General features: G+C 37.7%; 1 protein-coding gene across 4 annotated transcripts in view; it reads right to left on the reverse strand.

The window, feature by feature from the left end:
- TP53BP1 (tumor protein p53 binding protein 1) overlaps window positions 1-20,302 on the reverse strand; it is a 96,054-nt gene that overhangs the window by 31,729 nt on the left and 44,023 nt on the right. For 2 of the 4 annotated variants that reach the window (XM_055316637.1, XM_055316634.1), the window contains exons 13-15: window positions 9,417-10,740; window positions 2,453-2,572; window positions 1,472-1,675 (exon numbers count right to left, since the gene is read on the reverse strand). In XM_055316637.1, the coding sequence (XP_055172612.1) occupies window positions 1,472-1,675; window positions 2,453-2,572; window positions 9,417-10,740 (1,648 nt within the window). Of the gene's footprint in view, window positions 1-1,471; window positions 1,676-1,843; window positions 2,234-2,452; window positions 2,573-9,416; window positions 10,741-20,302 lie in introns of those variants that run through there. The other 2 variants (XM_055316636.1, XM_055316638.1) reach the window with 2 other exon arrangements.

The following is a 20,302-nucleotide window of genomic DNA, read 5'->3' on the forward strand; positions in this document are numbered from 1 at the left end:
ACCTTATCAGACCCTCACTTTTGCATCTAACATTGTTACCTTCTTATAATTCTCCTCCCCATAGACTTCCATCTTTTCATACTCTCCTAGTCCTCTTCACTGACTGTTCCTTTACAATCGCTTTTATAAGATTTTTTTTCTCTTCTAACTTCATTTAAAAATAGTATTTAAAAACTACCTGGTGGAAAAATTATAAACTTTCATGTCAGATAGATCTAATTCAAACTCTAGCACTACCTCTTAGCAATTACTATGACCTTTAGCGGGGTGCCTGGATGACACAGTCAGTTCAAGCATGAGACTCTTGGTTTCAGTTCAGGTCATGATCTCAGGGTCCTGAGACTGAGCCACGTATCAGGCTCCCTGCTCAGCAGAGTCTACTTAAGACTCTGCCTCTGCCTCACCCCCTCTCTACTCCCCGCTCTCTAAAATAAATAATATTTTTTAAAAATTATTGGGGTGCCTGGGTGAATCAGTCAGTTCAGCATCTGACTCTGGTTCAGGTCACGATCTCAGGGGTCCTGGGACTGAGCCCTGAATCAGGCTCCACACTCAGCAGAGAGTCTGCTTGTCCCTCTCTCTCTGCCCGACTTGCCCCCACCGTTTGTGCTGTCTCTCTCAAATAAATAAAATAAAATATTTTAAAAATGTGTGTGTGTGTGTGTGTGTGTGTGTGTCCTTACTTAGGTATATAACTTAAAAGCTCTCTTTATGACTGGAAATATTACCTACTTTAGAGTACTATCATGAAAACTTAATTCAAATGTAGATTCATTCTGTACTTTTTCCCTCCTTCTTACACTTCCATATTCAACTTGTCCCAAGGTTCTCTATTCCATGTACTGCTCAGATTCATCCCCTCATCTCCACCTCCACTACTAATGACCCTATTTCCTGGTTAAACAAAGACTGAGTTTTCCAGGCATGAGACTAGGAAATGGGCAAGGCAAGGCATAATGCACCAAGGCAAAAGTTTTTAAACACTCAGCTGAGCCTTTTAAAAAAGCAAACCTGGTATTATTCCCTTACCTAAAATTCTTCAGTATCTCAGCATGATGTAAAAGGCCTTTCTGAACTGGATCCTACTTTGCAGCCTCCTTTGTACCTTCTCTGTATTTTAGCCATACCAATCAATGTGCAATTAATTAATATGAGAAACAGTCAACATAAGCCTACAAAGTGAATCCTCAATTCTACATTTTCTACCCTCTCCTGAACTGTTTCTGAATATGGAAACTGATTACTTTAAAAACAAAGGTTTAATTCAAAGAAACATAACACTAGAGATTATAAAATGAAGCATCTTCAGTAACAAGACAGTGACTAGCCGAAAGCAATGAATTAAATCTACAAGACTAGAGATTCATTTATCATTATATAAGTATTAATTACTGTAATTAGAAGAAAGAAAATACTTCTCAGATAATCTGTACCTACTAATTACCCAAGATTAACAGAAAATAAAACTTACTTTCCAGAGTAAACTGCAAAGACTCTTCACTCGTTTCAGTCTCAGGACTGACCAGTTTCATTCTTAGACACAATTTATCATCCATTTCTGGGGCAGCCCCAGGCTCCCCTTTTTCATTCCCAAGTATGGGATCGTTGCTCTCCACCATGCTTTCAGACATGACATCACTGGTTGCTATGGTGCTCTCTGGATAGTTACTAATATCTGTAAGGAGGAGGCAGGAGGAAGAAAGAAGAACACTAAAATACAAACATGAAAACTACAATTCAAGGTCATCAATTTGCCTGTTTGGTTCCACAGCTCTGCAGGATTGAGGGGGTTCCTAGGATAGATCCTGTCACAGTATCAACAACTACGCACTAGTATTGACACCTGGTCTTAAGAAGAGCAACAGGATTCAGTTCCACTTCTGCATCTGGACAAAGGATGCTGCATGAGCCCTCAGCCAACCCACATCTGCAAAGCATCAGGCATAGGTAGCAGGAGACTCCAGACGGCATGATTGTTACCTCCCAGCACTGACTAGAGAAAACAAATAGGTTAATGCAGAAGACTACTGGCTACTTCAGGGAAGGAGGACCTAAGTTTTCCTTCCCTATCAAGCAGCAAACTGATAGCCAGGGTACTGAATAAATAGTACTTTTACCCTATTTCCTGACCCTTCCTTATAAAAATAGCTCTGTATCATTGCTTAGTACCCAGATTCAACTGCCTTGCAAGTAATAAGAGTAAAATCCTCATAAATCCATCCTTCCTTCCTTCCTTCCTTCCTTCCCCTTCCTTCCTTCCTTCCTTCCTCATTATCGCTCAATATCTTACAGGAGTAAACTTATGGAATCAAACACCACAACCATATTCTTCCTAAGACAAAAACCAATCATTTCAGGCAGACCCAACTCCTCAGATCTAAAAGAATCACTTGCATAAAGAATGGTATATCAGAAATTCTGCTTTAAATATCATTACATGTTAGTCACTCACCAATAGGAGTACTGTGTCTTTTGGGCTCCAATTTTAGGTGACCAATAAGAGGTGGAGTTGCACCAGTTAATGGTGGGATAATTTCACCTTCTTTAGGCAAAGTGAAATGAAAAGGAGTTTCTAGACGGGGAACAAAAGAAACAAAAAGGAAACCAAAACAGAAATATATTTAAAAAGTAAAAGTGAAAAGAACTGCAAGAAATATTTCAATTATTCTTTCCTTTTGCTGCCCAAATCAGCCTCACTCCCAACCCTTCTCACCAAAGCTCCCAACCAATCTCCTACCATCCTCTGTGTTCCAATTACGGCCATCAACAACAGGACTGACATAAAGCATACAACCAAAAAACAGACAAACTGAAGAAGCCCAAAGTTTGGAGGCCCTGAGGAACAGGAGGTCAGAAGTAAGATGTACTGACCAGCATTCCACTCTAGGCCATAATAGTAATAATCTACATGTCTGCACAGTGGTAAATCTCACATACATGAGCATTCCCAGTATACACATTTTGGTTAGTCACCAATAAATTAATATAAACATAAAACATTTGTCGGGGTGCCTGGGTGGCTAAGTGATTGAGCGTTGGCCTTTGGTTCAGGTTGTGTCCTGGGAGTTCTGGGATCAAGTCCCCTATCAGGCTCCCCACAGGAAGCCTGCTTCTCCCTCTGCCTATGTCTCTGCCCCTCTCTCTGTATCTCTCATGAATAAATAAATAAAATCTTTAAAAAAACAATAAAACATTTGTCAAGATACAAAACTTCACTTTTTAACTAGGCCTTGGTTTCAAATTTTTACTAATCAGAATTAGTAAACTGCCAAAAATGACACTTTGTGATTTAATTGTTTACTTCTTTTATTTTTCTTTTTAAGATTTTATTTATTTATTCATGAGAGACACAGAGAGAGAGAGAGAGAGAAGAGAGAGGCAGAGACATAGGCAGAGGGAGAAGCAGGCTCTATGCAGGGAGCCCGACGCAGGACTTGATCCCGGGGCCCCAGGATCACACCCTGGGCTAAAGGCAGCTATAAACCGCTGAGCCACCCAGGCTGCCCTAACTGCTTACTTCTTTTAATGAAGTGACTAAGTTTGGGAGAAAAAAAGAACTGTGCCAGACTTCTCCTCTTAAACCTAACATCTGAAAATTCGTACTTACTTTCCTTTGATACCTCAAAATACCTACAATCTGCCATACTCAGTCACTGCTCCTTTGCAAAACATTCTGCCTAATGTGTATCCTACCACTACCAAGCAATTCTCCAATTCTCAGCAGAGACTGTCTTTCAATTCTGACACTATCTACCTGGAGACAGCATCAGATCCCACAAATTAATAGCTCAGTCCCACTTTTAAGACTGACTGCCCCCACTACAGATGCCCATCGTAAAGCCAGGTTGTTACCTGTGTTTCTGTCCCACCAGCTGTACCCTGAAGATTCTACGACCTCCTCCTTCAAGTTTGATTAAGTTATAAGAGCTATTCACAGTACTCAGAGAAATACTTATGTTTACCAATTTATTATAAAGGACACATATGAACAGCCAAACAACACAGTACAGAAGGTGAAATCCAGAAGGGTTCTGATAGCAGGAGCTTCTTGTCCCCATGCAACTGAGATGAGGTATCTACCTTCCTTGCTCATTACAAGGAGAAAGCTTATTAAATCTTGTTTAAGAGCTTTTCTTGAGCTTGATCTCCAGCCCTTCTTTACAGGAGGAGGTTAGATAGGACTGAAACTTTCACCCATCCAGTCACTAGGTCTTCCTGGTGTACAGCCCTGTCCTGAGGCTATATAGGGATTCTACCCTAAATCATCTTATTAGCATAAACTCAGGTGCCTGAAAGGCTTTCTTATGAACAACAAAAGATAGTCCTATCACTTAGAAAATTACAAGAATTTCTGGAGCTCTGTGCCAGGAACTAAATGAAGACCAAGTTTCTCTTTAAAACCAAATTTTTCTTTTCATCTTTTTCCATTCCACTTCTATTCTTTATTATGTTTCATATGAAGCACTTTAACACTTTTTTCTTCAAAGTCACAAAACAACGAAAAACCCCATCTCATATCAATTAGTAATCTGAAGGGATGTAAAGAGAAAACAAAATAAACTTTAGAAATAAAGGATAAGGGGCACCTGGGTGGCTCAGTGGTTGAGCGTCTGCATTTGACTCAGGGAGTGGTCCTGGGGTCCTGGGATCGAGTCCCGCATCAGACTTCCCACAGGGAGCCTGCTTCTCCCTCTGCCTGTGTCTCTGCCTCTCTCTCTCTCTCTCACGAATAATTAAAATCTTAAAAAAAAAAAAAAAAGAAAAAAGAAAGGATAAAATGTATATATGCTCAGCTAAAGGAACTGTAAAGAGTATGAGTAAAGAATTGCAGAATTACATCTTTTTTTTTTTTTGTAAGATTTGAGAGAGCGCACGCGCACACAAGCAGGAAGAAGGGGAGAGGGAGAGAAAGAATTCCTAAGCAGACTCCCCACTAAGCAGCAGAGCCCGACTGGGGCTTGGGGCTCGATCTCATGACCCTGAGATAGTGACCTGAGCCAAAATAAAGAGACGACTTCAAGAGACAGATGCTTAACTGACTGAACCACCCAGGCACCCTGGAGAATCACATTTTAAATGGCAAAGAGAAAAATAAATAAATAAATAAAATAAATGGCAAAGAATTCCACCATAGTAACAGAAAAAAGAGAAATGGTCAGGCAGGTAACCATTCCATTCCATGATTCATTCTCCAGCAATTCCCCAAAAAGCAAGTCCTTTAGGTTAATAAAGAAGAACTTAGAAGAAATATGCAGCCTAAAAAGTAAAAATATATCTCACAAAGCATCAAACACCCCAAAGCAGTATTTGATAGAATTTTGGTTCCGGGAACAGTCACCTGTGCTGTACTGCTCTCTTAACAGGAACCATCCCTCATATTATGACTGATTATGCAGACTTTTTAAAATCTCTATGAAATCCTTTAAATCCATCCTTCCATGTCATACCATAATATGTAAATGTAACATGCAATCATTAATTTACTGAATATTATTTCTCTGTAATAGGGTTTCCTTTGCACAAGATAAAACTTATGAAAAATTACTTTAGGGATGCTTGGGTGGCTCAGCAGCTGAGCATCTGCCTTTGGCTCAGAGTGTGATCCCAGAGTCCTGGGATCGAGTCCCACATCGGGCTCCCTGTGAGGAGCCTGCTTCTCTCTCTGCCTCTGCTCTACCTCTCTCTGTATCTCTCATGAATAAGTAAAATATTAAAAAAAAAAAAAAAAAGGAAAGAAAGATAGATTACTTTAGCACCACTGACCCAGCTGCATTCCTACAACCCAATGGAAAAATGAGTCTATTTTATAGGCAACACTGCCACTATTTATCTGGGCCTTCAATGACTCATTCCTGGATTATTACAACAGCCTATCAATTACTTTCTCTGTCTGAAGTCTCCCCTTTTCCTCAACCCCCAATTCTTTCTGCATACCACAACCAAAGCAACATTCCTATAAAATATTACTTCGAACATGTTAGCTCCTCGTCAAAAAGCCAAGGTTTCCACTAGAAGATAAATTCCTAACTCTTTAGTCAGCATTCAATTAACCAGAAACAGCCTTTATTTTTAGTCTTTAATTATTCATATTCAGAAAGCCTCTATTCAATGTCCTCCAAATGCTTTCAGACATTTCTCTGCTTTTGTTCAACGCATCTGAAAGACACCACTAATCTAGTCAAGTTATCACCGTCCTGCAAAATATTTTAGCCTTTAATACTGGAATTTTCCACATATTTTAAATTCTTTGACATTTCCCATGCCTATTGTTTAAATTACCAAGTCCCTTCTTGCTATCCCAGATTATCATGAGCTATTTTATATGCCAGCATACCAACCTATGAAGGACAGCAATGAACAAAATGAAACCAGCTGAGTGGGATGTTTGTCTTTATTACTAAGGACTTAAGGGAATTCATTAGTTCAAAGCAATATTTAAAAACCTTAATGTTGGGATCTCTGGGTGGCTCAGCAGTTTAGCGGCCTGCCTTTGGCCCAGGGCATGATCCTGGAGTCCTGGGATCAAGTCCCACATCAGACTCCCTGCATGGAGCCTGCTTCTCCCTCTGCCTGTGGCTCTGCCTCTCTCTCTGTCTCTCATGAATAAATAAAATCTTAAAAAAAAAAAATTTAAAACCTTAATGTCAGGAAGGCCTCCCCAATTTCTAACTTTGTTACAATCTACAGCCCATTTAATCTTCTTTTGTGCTCAAGAGAATTGGTTACTTCTTACAACAGATTAAAAGCCACCTAATTAAAAATTTCTATACTGGGTGATATCACCCATAAACAGTTTATGCTAAGAGTCTGCCTCTGACATTAACGGCTAATTAGAATGATATTCCATAAAGTAAGCCAGTAAAGATTAGAGCTAGAGCACAAAACATACCTAGTTTCCCTACCACAGACCACCATTTGTGGTTTTAATTATAGACTTACTGAACTTGTCACAATTTTTCACATAATCAACCTATCAGAAGTGTATTCTATGTTGAATAAGGCTGGGTTTCCAAGTACCATCTTTCTAAATTTGCTTTCTCAAATTTCAAGAGGTCTCCTTAAAAAATGTCTGAGAACAGACAAGTTCTCAGTTATCCTTAAATATAGGCATTTACAGTGATTGTCTCCTTTTCTTTCCCAACTTCCTATCTTCTCTTTCTTATTTGAACTTTTGCAAATAAGCATGTATCTTTTTAGTCAATAAAGCTATTAAAAAACAAAAGTATCCTTCTAACTTTAGTATACAGAAATCTAACTGAACAAACCTGGGACTCAACCAATTCATACCTTTCATTTTGTCTTTACAGACTAAAGAATCATTAACTTTTGAGTTTACTCTCATTTAAATTAGGCTCTCTTAAACTTTGGTAACTAAACAACTTATTTTAAGTATAATTTTTCCTCTTTTCTAGCAATGCCCTTTTGAATGATTTTTAAAAATATTTTATTTATTTATTCATGAGAGACACAGAGGGGGCGGGGAGAGAGGAGGCAGAGACACAGGTAGAGGGAGAAGCAGGCTCCATGCAGGAAGCCCAAAATGGGACTTGATCCTGGGTCTCCAGGATCACGCCCCAGGCCAAAGGCAGGCGCTAAACCACTGAGCCACCCAGGGATCCCAAATGATTTACTTTAGACTAATTCTCTAACAGTCTAACCACTGTCTTCACTATTTTTAGTTTGCTCAAAAACTAAAATCTTGAAGTAAGCGGAAAGTAACTTACTAGTATTTTCAACAATCTAGATAAATACTAGTAATATAAGTTTATTATGGCAATGTCTACTATAAAAACTGTCCCGGGGACCCCTGGGTGGCTCAGCGGTTTAGCGCCTGCCTTTGGCCCACGGTGTGATTCTAAAGTCCCGGGATTGGGTCCCGTGTCTGGCTCCCTGCAGGAAGCCTGCTTCTCCCTCTGCCTATGTCTCTGCCTCTCTGTGTCTCTGGTGAATAAATAAAATAAAATCTTAAAAAAACAAAAAAAACCTGTCCCTGCCAATTAATAGTGTAAGCAAGAATTCATAGTCTTTTGCATATAAATGCTAAAATAATTAAAAAGCTCTTTTAAGTATCCATATTAAAACAATCTATAGGGATGCCAGGGGGGTGGCTCAGTGGATGAGCGTCTGCCTTTGGCTCAGGGCATGATTCCGGGATCCGGGATGGAGTCCCATATTGGGCTCCTTGCAGGAAGCCTGCTTCTCCCTCTGAGTGTCTGTCTCTATCTGTATCTGTCTCATGAATAAATAAATAAAATCTTAAAAAAAAAAAAAATCTATAGGTCCTAACACTTTCTGAGCCTAAGTCAACAACAGTATTTAGGTATAACACAATTGTAAATATACTAAACAATACAGAATATTAATTAGATCATTCAGATAGTTCTTTGGCATAATTGGTCAGATTCAGAGTAACTATATTACACAAGTGTACAGGAGTAAAAAGCATAAACTTCAGAATTAGGAGACCTAGGTTCTAGTCCTACCTCAATTATTAACTACCTATGACTTTAGAAAGAAGAGACTGAACTCTTAATCCCTAAGTTCTTTTTTAGCTATAACATTTTCTTGTTCTGTAAAGGAAGAATAAAAAATCCTGTATATAAAACCCAACGAATAGGGGCAATTTTGAAAGTTAAAAAAAAAAAAGTACTACCTCTAGACAAGAAGGTATGATCACCTATACTAATAGCTAGGATAATGGCCAAATATTGTTTCTCACTTCCAAATCCCTAGAGGCTTGTTTTCTTAAATTTGTAACTTGATTTTTTTTTTTTTTGGAGTTTGTTTTGCTTTTAAATTTTACTAACACTAGGCATTTAGAAAGTTTAGATTCTTTTCAGATAATCTTACATGGAATATTCTACAAATATTTCAGAAAGTAATCTATGTTCTCATTCTGGTTCAATAAAATAGGTAAAGCACATAAACTAATACTTTTTCCAGTTTAATGTTTAAGATGTATATACGTTGAGTCAAATTTAGAACTTTACCTAATGCCCAGAAAGAGGAAAAAAAATCTGTAACAATACACTCATTAATAGAGTTCTGAATATTTTACTATGTAGGGTAATCAAAAAAAATCCTTGTATTTCAAGGCAACTGTAAATACAGAAATATAAAAAAGGACTGGGACCTAAGTAGAAAACACCAGACTGGTGTGATTTCTAAATATTTAGAAAATTCATGTTGATCATTTCTGAGTTATAAAGCACATAAATTACGGATGATTCCATAAATAATTACAGCTACAAAAGAAAAACACATAACAAAATTTTCAACTTCCCAACTATCACTGGCTATTCCTAAACATAATTCTAAGTTAATTTTTAGCCCTGACATAAGCACAATTCTCTCCTACATTCCCTTCCAAGTTATAATTTGGTTGGAAATACAGAACAATTTACAAGCACACTCACCACTAGAGCTTTCACAGAAGCTTTGTGAAGCATGGGCAGAGGCCTTCTCCAGCTGCTGGGCTTCTCCACCTGAGCCCAGCTGCTTTGCATTAGCTATTTTTGAGTCTTTTGTTAATGAGTTATGGGTTTTTTCTTGAGGTTCAGCCTGCTGCATGTCCTGGTCAGGTTTCAGAGCATCATCTGCTCTCACTAAAGTCAAAGGAGGTTGTGGAGAGTGTACTTCTACAGGTTCCTTTTCTGCTGTCACTGATTTCAAATCTCCTTCATATTCTGCACTCTTTCCTTCCTGGGTATCAGCTCTATTCTCAGCACATGGCTCTATTTCTGGAGCCTCATCCTCCCACAACTGGGAATCTGAGCATTTCTCCACTCCCTCTAAAGGTTCAGAAGAAACATCAACTCTGGGAGATGGTTCCTTCACATCTACAATGACAACACTTGAATCCTCTGAAGTAGCTTCTTCCCACGCTTCCTGATCCTTATGTTCCAATTCTTGGTCAAGTACTGGAATCTTTTGGGGGGAATCAATACTAATCACACTGGTTTCAATTTCCATAGCTTCCTGGCATTCTTGTTTGGGGATTTCTTTTGGAAGACACAACCCTTGGGACTGAGTTTCAGTCAGAGAAAGGTGCAAAGGGACACTCTCCATATTTTCTTCTTTGGGCTCCTCTCCTTGACTTTCACAAGGAGTCTCTGGGATTTCTTCAACCTCAGACCCTGAAGACCCCTCCTCTGGATGATGTTCTTTAATTTCCATAGCTTCCTCCTGATCTAACACACTAGAGAGTGCCTCAGATCGAGTAGCTGGAGAAGGAACTGCCTGACTCCCTGAATCACAAGTGAGATCAATACAAACATCTTCCGCTACAGTCTCTTCTCTGCCTTTGCAACCAGTGGCTAAAATACTAATGTCATCTCTGGTTTCTGTATCATCCCCCTTCGTTTTATCATTCTGATTCAGTTCTACTTGGCCATCTTGTGCTGGATTCATCAGGATATTATCGTTTCCAGCAGGAACAAGTTTAGAATTGAGAACTGGAGACATAGGTTCCGTATCCTCAATCTGCGTGTTTTCTCCATCTTCATCAATCCTATGAGAACTCAAGCTCTCCATCTTTGGGGACTGACTATATTCACTTGTAGAAAGCATCAACTTACAAGAATCACCTGTCAATGACAGCCCAAGATCCTCAGTGGTATTCTTTGGTTCAATCTCTGAAGTTTTAGAACACTCAACAGTCAAAGATGAACTGTGCAAATCTCCACCTTTCTTCCCATCATTTGATCGTTCTTCCAAACTTGGAGATGGAATGAAAATGTCCTAAGGAGAAAGAAAAAGAAATAAATCTATTTCTTCAAAATATTTCTCTTGTGTCTTTGAATTCATCTAAAGTTTCTCAATCAATTGTTCAAGAATTATAGAACTCTAGGGCCATAATCTCAGAAATACAAAGCTCATAAATCCCCAGTCTGCAACAACACAGGTCACTTTAATCTTTTTCCTGTGAACCACTAATTTATAATAAGCATAAGATAAACAAAAACAATGAAGTATTAACTTTTCCTTCTAAGGGTAGGAACGCCCTTAAATTTAATTATACATCACCCAACTCCTAAAAATACGTCATTTATCTGATGGGCTTTCAATTACATAGTAATCATATGAACAAATGCTTACACAGCCCACTTCAGTGCTCATAATGTGGGAATATATACTTATTTTACTTCCTACTATTTCAAAATATGCTAGCATTCATAAAATAGATGTTAAAATCCAAAACTAACAGTATCATCAGTCAATTAGACACCACTACATACCAACAAAGATGGCTAAAGTTAAAAAGACTACATCCTGTTGGTGAGATGTGGAACAACTGCAACTCTCATTTGCTACTGATGGAAAGGCAAAATGGAAAAGAGTCTGACAGTATCTTAACAAAGTTAGAGACATTACGTATGACCTAGAAAATTCCACGTGTTAAGTATTTACCCTAGAGAAATAAAATCCTATGTCCACCCTAAGATGTGTATGCAAATATTTATAGCAGTATTATTCATAATAGTTCAAAATTGGAAGCAACTCAAGTGTTTGTCAACTGGTGAATAAAACTGTAAAACTGTGGATATTTATATTATGGAATAGTACTCAATGAAAAGGAGTAAGAGTTTAATACATCTAACAATACGAATGAACATCAAAAATATGCTAGCTAAAGAACTAGAACATAAAGACCATATACATTTTATGATTCCAACTATACAAAATTCTCAAGAAAAACAAAACAATAGCGACAGAAGGCAGACGAATGGTTACCTAAGGTTGAAGAGGGAATTAGGAGGGTAGGGAACAGCAAAGGATTATGAAGAAACTTTTTAGTGTGAGGAAACTGTTCTACACTTTGATGGTGGTGATGGTTACACATTTGTAGACAACTACTAAAATTCATCAAACTATCTATCCACTTAAAACAGCATTTTATTTTAAATAATACCTTAACGTAAAAAAAAGTAAAGCCAAAGCTTAGGCATGTCTTTGTGTAAGAACTTAATTTTAGTGTGTTGTTTTGCCTGATATAAATGCTATTAAAACTAGACATTGCTGGTAAGGCATTAATTGCCTATGATTTTTAAAGGAAAGAGAAATCAATATAGGCTGCCAAACATTCTGTATATTTCATAACTGCTGATATTTCAATGTCTAGTATTGTTTACCCTCTCAGATTATAAAAAGTCATAAATTTGAGACTCTGAGGTATGGCTGAGCTCCATATATGTATAGTGGTTTAATATTTCTAAATGGCACTAGGACAATAAACAACAGCCTTAAAACTTCATATACCCCTTTGTCCAATAATTCCATTTCTGGGAAATGATCTGATGGAATTAGGACTTAGGTACACTACTGTTCCATGCAAATTTATTATTTAGAATAGGAAACAAAACACCTTAAATGTCTACTAATATGAGATTCACTTAAAGATTTTTTTAAGTAATCTGTACACCCAACATGAGGCTCGAACTCAAAACCCTAAGATCAAGAATCGCATGCTCTTCCCACTGAGCCAGCTAGGCACCCCACGAGATTCATTTAAAAATTATGATACAGGGGATCCCTGGGTGGCTCAGCGGTTTCACGCCTGCCTTTGGCCCAGAGCGCGATCCTGGAGTCCTGGGATCAAGTCCTGCATCAGGCTCCCAGCATGGAGCCTGCTTCTCCCTCTGCCTGTGTCTGTGTCTCTGCCTCTCTCTCTCTCTCTCTCTCTCTCTCTCTCTCTCTCTCTATATATATATATATATATATATATATATATATATATATACATAAATAAATAAAAATAAATCTTTAAGACAAAAAAATAGAAATAAAAATTACGATACAAAGTATTCCATCGTGTGTGTTATATACATAAAATTACAGATGAATATTAAGAGAAAAACATTCAGGCTACACATCAAATAGAAAGTTTCTATTTCAGTTTAAAAAAATTATGTGAATATGTATTTTACTATAGTCTTTTTATACATGCCTATACAATTTTCATGTGTTCTCACGTTAATAAACATATACATAAAAAGGTTAAAAGTAGTTATTTCTGAGATAGGATAACTGATGATCTTACTTGCATTTTTTTTTAAAAAACATTTTATTTATTTATTCATGAGAGAGACAGAGATACAGGCAAAGGGAGAAGCAGGCTCCCCATGGGGGAGCCAAATGCGGGGATGATCCTAGGACTCCAGGATCACAACTTGAGCCAAAGGCAGATGCCCAACCACTGAGCCACCCAGGTGCTAGTGCATATATATTAGACATCCTCTATAAGAAATAATTTTTTCTTACTGCAAAAAAATAGATCATTTTACAGAGGCTCGTATAGAAAAACACTACTACTAAACTACAAACATCTTATGTGAAATTCACATAACAGAAAATTAAATACTTCAGAGTGAACACTTACAATTCAGTGCAACCACCACCACCCCTATCTAGTTCAAAAATTTTTCATCACCCCAAAGGAAACCACATTATCTAGTAAGCAGTTGCCCGCCCCTCCCCCCCGCCCATTAAATATCTTAGAAGCATTATCAGAATAAACACTGGTGTGATTTCATTTTCTTTTTTTTTTTCTTTTTTGTGATTTCATTTTCTACAAGATTTTTATTCAATATATGTAGAACTTCAGTCAAGCTAACCAGACTATCAACAACCTGTATTTGTAAAGACTGCCTGGATCTAGCCTCTGAGTGTCTGGCACATAATAATCCATAGTGCTGAGACTTCCTGAAAGCCGGGTCAGAATACCTGAGCTAAGTGAACAGAAACTCCCCAGGGCTCTGATATAGACTGATGGAGAACTGTCGGACTACTCTCAATGTGAACCCATCTTTAAGTCTAGATTCAGTACAGACATAAATCCATAGTATCAAACCAGTCAAAAACTGGTCTCACATGTGCAGAGTTCAAGAGCTATTCATACAGTCATCTATAATCTGATTTGTCATCCCCTAAATTAATATGTATATCAAAAATGAGGAAAGTGTTAAGTATCAAACTATGTTTTACTAACCCTCTCTCCAACCATTCTATCCTAGTGAAGGGTCAAAGAGGCTATGCAATTAAATATATTAAGAAAGAAAAAAAAATACACAAAATTACCTTTATCCCAGTTATCTTTTGATCAATATTTATCTCATAAATATTTAGATCTTATAATATCAAGGTTGACTTGGACTCCAGGAATCAAGGTACAGAAGAAATAACAGATGTGCAAAGGTTAGCCATTAAGAATAAAACGTAAGAAGTTAAAAAAAAAAACAAAAACAAAAACAAAAACGTAAGAAGTTTGACAGATAAGGACAAAAAAATTAAAATGGTGGATTTAATACACACATTTAACTCTTTTCCAAAACCCCACTAAGCCAACAGTAAAGGAAAATTTTTTTTAATTTTGATTTTTCAAGAAAAAGAACAGAAGAAAGATAACTGCAGCAAAATTTTGGAAGAGTGATCATCTATTTGACAGACTAGCAAAAGCTGAATTCTAAGCCAGCAATGGAGACAGCCAAGAAGCAACCCAAATTACACCACAGAACCACCATGTCCAAAAAAAGATTCAAGACTTGGCAGCATCACCAGGTGACTCTGGAAATGGTGGTGAGGGCGGAGCCAAAAACAGGAGGACTGGTTGAAAAGCTACTTAAGAAGCCGTTCAGGGGTGCCTGGATGGCTTAGGCGGAAGAACATGTGACTCTTGACCTCTGAAATAGTGAGTTCAAGCCCCACTTTGGGTGGAAAGAAAGAAAAGAAAGAAAAGGAAGAAAAGGAAGAAAAAGAAGAAAGAAAGAAAGAAAGAAAGAAAGAAAGAAAGAAAGAAAGAAAGAAAGAAGAAAGAAAGAAAGAAAGAAAGAAAGAAAGAAAGAAAAGGCAGCAGTAGCAGTTCACCTCTCAGATCCTCACTCCCTGACCTTCCTCTGTCCTGGAGTAAAATAAAGCTTCATGAAGAGAAAGAGGCACAATTATTAGAAAGTGAAAACAGAGAGATTAGGTGAAAATTTACATATTGAAAGGAACCTACACCTGCCTCTCAACACCCCAGCACCCCCAGCCCTCTTCCATCAATAGATTTCTAGAACAATGGCAACCAGGAGACTGGAGATTAGACATTTTTCTGGAGAACCTGACCATGCTGAATCAAATCAAGATACTGATGCTAGGGGATTCCCAAAATGGCCCACCAGATCACATTACAGTGAATCCCAGAAATAAGCACCAAACACCAGTTAGAATTCTAATCAGTTTTCTGGTATTGTTCTCTGAAAGCAGATAATCAAGGATTATCAGACACTTGAGGAAACCCTCCAATTTCAAAGTCAAGGATCGAAACTAACTAAAATCTATTTGAAGAAATAGCAACTATTCCAAGGAAGAGAAGACTTCTTAAAAAACTAATAATATCCTTAGGGAGATGAGCTAGTATACCCATATTACAAGACAAAATACTATTTTTTTTTTAGAAAAGAAAGAACATTCAGAGAAAAAAAATCGTTTCTAAATTAAAAACTCAAAAGTAGAAATTAATAACTCAGAAATGTCAAAAGAAGATTGAATCCAGCAACTGCACTCACTCCTAGGCATATACAAGAGAAATAAAAACATGTCCAGGGGCAGCCCAGGTGGCTCAGTGGTTTAGTGCCGCCTTCAGCCCAGGGCCTGATCCTGGAGACCTGGGATCGAGTCCCCATATCAGGCTCCCTGTGGAGCCTGCTTCTCCCTCTGCCTATGTCTCTGCCTCTCTCTCTCTCTCTCTCTCTGTCTCTCATGAATAAATAAACAAAATCTTTAAAATAAAAAAAAAAACCCACGTATGTCCACACAAATACTTCTCCATGAATGTACACAGAATTATTCACAATAAGCAAAACTGGGAAACAACCCAAGTGTTCATCAACTGATAAATGAGTAAAATGTATTTTATAAACAGAATGTAGTAGTATTCAGAATAAAAAGGAAAGAGTTCTGATACACACCACAATGTGAATGAACTGTGAAAACGTGCTAATTTGAAGAAACCAATCACAAAAGACTATTATAGAATTCCACTTATAAAATGTCTAGAACAGGCAAACCTATGGAAACATGAAGTATATTAGTGTTTGGCTAGGGATGGGGAAAATAGGAACGACTGCTAACGAGCATGGGGTCTTTTGGAGAAGGGGAGAGATGAAAATGTTCTAAAATTAGATTGTGGCAACTAACTGCACAATTCTGTGAATATACTAAAAGCCACTGGATTAGACACTTTAAAAAAAGGCATCTCGGGATGCCTGGGTGGCTCAGAGGTTGAGCTTTGGCTCAGGGCCTGATTCCAGATTCCCAGGATCGAGTCCCGCATCAGGCTCCTTGCATGGAGCCTGCTTCTCCTCCTTCTGCCTCTCTTTCTGTGACTCTCATGAATAAATACATAAAATCTTTAAAAAAAATCAATAACAGATATTCCAGTAAGGGAATATTTTTTAAAAAGAACAATGGGGAAGAAATTAAACAATTAAATATCCCTAAATTAAAGGGACTTAAATTTCTAGATTGAGAGGGTTTAACAAACGCCCAATACAATGAAAATAAACCTGTGTCATGGGGTTGGAAATTTCGTAACACAAAGGACAAAGAGTAAATCCTACAAGATTTCAGTAAGGAGAGTAACAGCTCACATATTAAATATCAGAATCAGATTGACTTCACACTTCTCAATAGTAACACTGGAAGTTTGAAGATCATGGAACAATGCCTTCAAAAATTAAAAGGAAAGCTATTTCCAACCTATAATTCTATATTTCTACAAACTATGAGTCAATAATGAGAGCAGAGGGGCGCCTGGGTGGCTCAGTCAGTTAAGCATCTGACTTCAGCTCAGGTCATGATCTCAGGGTCCTGGGACTGAGTCCCATGTTGGGCTCCCTGCTCAGCGGGGAGACTCTCTCTCTCTCTCTCTCAAATAAATAAATAAAATCTTAAAGAAAAAAAAAAAAGGAGAGTAGACAGTGTGCTACCAAAGAATACCCTCCAATAAAATGAGAGAGTAAACCAAGCAGGACATGGAGCCCAAAAAGAATCCAACACAAAGACATGTAAAGACAACCTCCAAGGACTATGGTGAAAAGGAGGTGAGTGATGCACCAAGAATAGAAGAAAACAGTAAAGATTAGAAATCAGGAGTCTCCAAAAGAGGTTTCTCCAAAGAGATGAAGTTTGAGGCCCCCAAACATCCTGAAAGGAGATTGGTAGAGAATTGGCAATTGGTAGAGAGCCTAGGGTTGAAATGAAAAATATGCAGAAAACTAAACAAATAAAATAGACTATTATCAATTCCAGAGAAAAGAAATTATCTAAACATGAAAAATAATAATATCCACAGATTCTGCTTTGAATAGTGTTTATAATAGTGTTCATAATGATATAAACTTAATAATGGTTTAAACAAAATTATGATGTAACTATACTGGTAAGATAGGGGAATAGATAAAACATATTTTTCAGGGGCAAGGAAGGGGCAAAGGGAAAGGGAGAGAGAGAATCTTAAACCAGGCACAGAGCCCGACACTGGCTCAATCTTATAACCCTGAGATAGTGACCTAAGCTGAAATCAAGAGTCAAACACTTAACTGACAGAGCCACCCAGACACCCTTAAAAACTTTTTTAAAGGGATGCCTGGGTGGCTCAGTGGTTGAGCATCTGCCTTCGGCTCAGGGCACAGTCCTGGAGTCCCAGGATCGAGTCCCACATCAGGTTCTCCATAAGGGGTCTGCTTCTCCCTCTGCCTATGTCTCTGTCTATATCTATCTCTGGGTCTCTCATTCTCTCATGAATAAATACATAAAATCTCTCTCTAAAAAAAAAGCAACCCTTTTTAAAAGAATATATGATATACAGAATTATAGAGATACATAACACAAGAAAAAGCTTAAGGAACTGAAAGTGATTGTCTCTGGGTAGGAGTGAGTAGAGATCTTGTTTTAACCATCAGACTCCTTTTTTGGCTTTTAGAAGTGCTTATTAATTAAAAACAAACCCTTAACATAAAAACTGTTAAGGTATTCCTGAGGTCTTTTTGTTTGTTTTGTTTTGTTTTTAGGAGACACAGACTACTCTACTGGCTGAGACATCTTAAAATATAAGTCCAAAGAAACCTAAGTCATCTTAGGTTCCATGGACCTTTGAACTATGTTCAACATCACTCATTTGTCTCAAATGTTCATTGCTGGCTGTATAGATGCCTCTGAAGGTCTTTGGTAAATGTTGAAGGTGAGGCAATTTCTTCAATGGTGCCTTGTTAGAGTCAGTTTATCCCTTTTTAGCCATGTTTCACTTCTCCCGGTAGGGAATACCTTTGCAAAGATATACATTTCCACATAAGTCCTGTTTAGTCACTGATAAACATCTGTAACTTGTCTCTTTCACATCAGCTACCTCTTCTATAAAATTCTTCTCAGTACTCTCCATCAATGCTCACAGCTCATCCCTAAATTCTGATGATTCTTTAAAGCTATGTATGTTCACAGACAACTTTCCCAGAAAAACAAAACTAAAAGACACATGGTGGTTGAACACTGACTTCATCTCCAGGTAACCAAGTCTTCACTCTTTAACACCAGCAAAGCTAACTCTTCTCAAGTATTTACATATGCAAGGCACTAATCTAAGTACCATTTAACCTTCACAACTACTCTATGAGGTAGGTAGGTAGTGTCCATTTACCCATTTTATTTGATGAGGAAAACAGGCTCAGTTTCAACTGGTCACAATGGCAGGCAGTAATGGTAGGGCCAGGAGTAAGTCTAGAAAGTTCTAACTCCAGAGTCGTTCTTAACCACATCACCAAATCACTTCTAATGATTGGTATAAAATGGAATTTTCAACAAAACAGACAAGTTTTAAAAACTCCAGAAAACAATTAAACTTCTTCCTACTGTCTCCTCTATACTAAATCTGTAATATTTTTCACTACCGTTCATTATTCAATATAAACTTTTGGTACAACACCTGCAAACTGAAAGGCATGAAAGTTGTTCTCCCAAGAACACTAAAATAATCCCCCAATTAGTCTTACAAGAGGCATTTAGATTGAACATATAACATACACACTTAGATTTGATTTAGGACCTTCAATTCACTATGAATAAAACACACATTTATTTTTTTTGCATTTTATGTTTTTAATATTTAAATTTAGAATTATACAAAAGACATGTTAGTTTTCCCTTGCTTTTAGAAGAAAACTAACTTCTCACTTGAAAACTAAAAACCATCTTAAAACCCTCCATGCTGGAATGATTAATTAGTTTATGTTATATTCACTCAGAGAAATACTATACAAGTTTTGAAAAGGTGGTATGGGGGTGGGTCTCAGTTAAGCATCTGACTCTTGATTTCGGCTCAGGTCACGATCTCAGGGTCGTGAGATGGAATCCGGCTTCAAGCTCCACACTTGGTGGAGTCTGCTTCTCTCCCTCTCCCTGTGCCCTTCCCCATGCACCTGCAATCTCACTCATTAAAAAAAAAAAGGAAAGGGTAGTATGAAGACTATGTAATACTGAAAAATCATTATGATGCAATGTTACCTGGAAAAAGATTAAAGTTATGTGTTCACTATAAACATCATTAAAAAAAATAGACACGTGAAAAGACAAAAATGGTAATAGTAGTTGTGTTACAGTAAGATAATGATTAACATCCCCTTCAATTCTGCACTAACACTTTCAAAAAGTTAAAGACAGTACAAGAAGTACAAGTTAAAGACAGTTTACACATAAGTGACCCTGGAAATGTTCTTTTTTTTTTTTTTTTTTTAAATTTTTATTTATTTATGATAGTCACAGAGAAAGAGAGAGGCAGAGACACAGGCAGAGGGAGAAGCAGGCTCCATGCACCGGAAGCCCGATGTGGGATTCGATCCCGGGTCTCCAGGATCGCGTCCTGGGCCAAAGGCAGGCGCCAAACCGCTGCGCCACCCAGGGATCCCTTTTTTTTTTTTTTTTTTTTTTTAATTTTTTCCCTGGAAATGTTCTAAAACTAGACCGTGAGGACAGCTGCACAACTCTGTAAATGTATTAAATATCTCTAAATTACATATTTAAAATGGGTGAACAAAAAAAATAAAAAATAAAAATAAAATAAAATAAAATGGGTGAACTTTATGGTTTATAAGTTATACCTCAAAGATTGTTAAAGAGGGCAGCCCTGGTGGCTCAGCGGTTTAGCGCCGCCTTCAGCCCAGGGCATGATCCTGGAGACCTGGGATCGAGTCCCATGTCGGGCTCCCTGCATGGAGCCTGTTTCTCCCTCTGCCTGTGTCTCTGCCTCTCTCTCTGTGTCTCTCATAAATAA

This window comes from Nyctereutes procyonoides, unplaced genomic scaffold (assembly GCF_905146905.1).
Source record: "Nyctereutes procyonoides isolate TBG_1078 unplaced genomic scaffold, NYPRO_anot_genome, whole genome shotgun sequence".
NCBI classification, from domain to species: domain Eukaryota; kingdom Metazoa; phylum Chordata; class Mammalia; order Carnivora; family Canidae; genus Nyctereutes; species Nyctereutes procyonoides.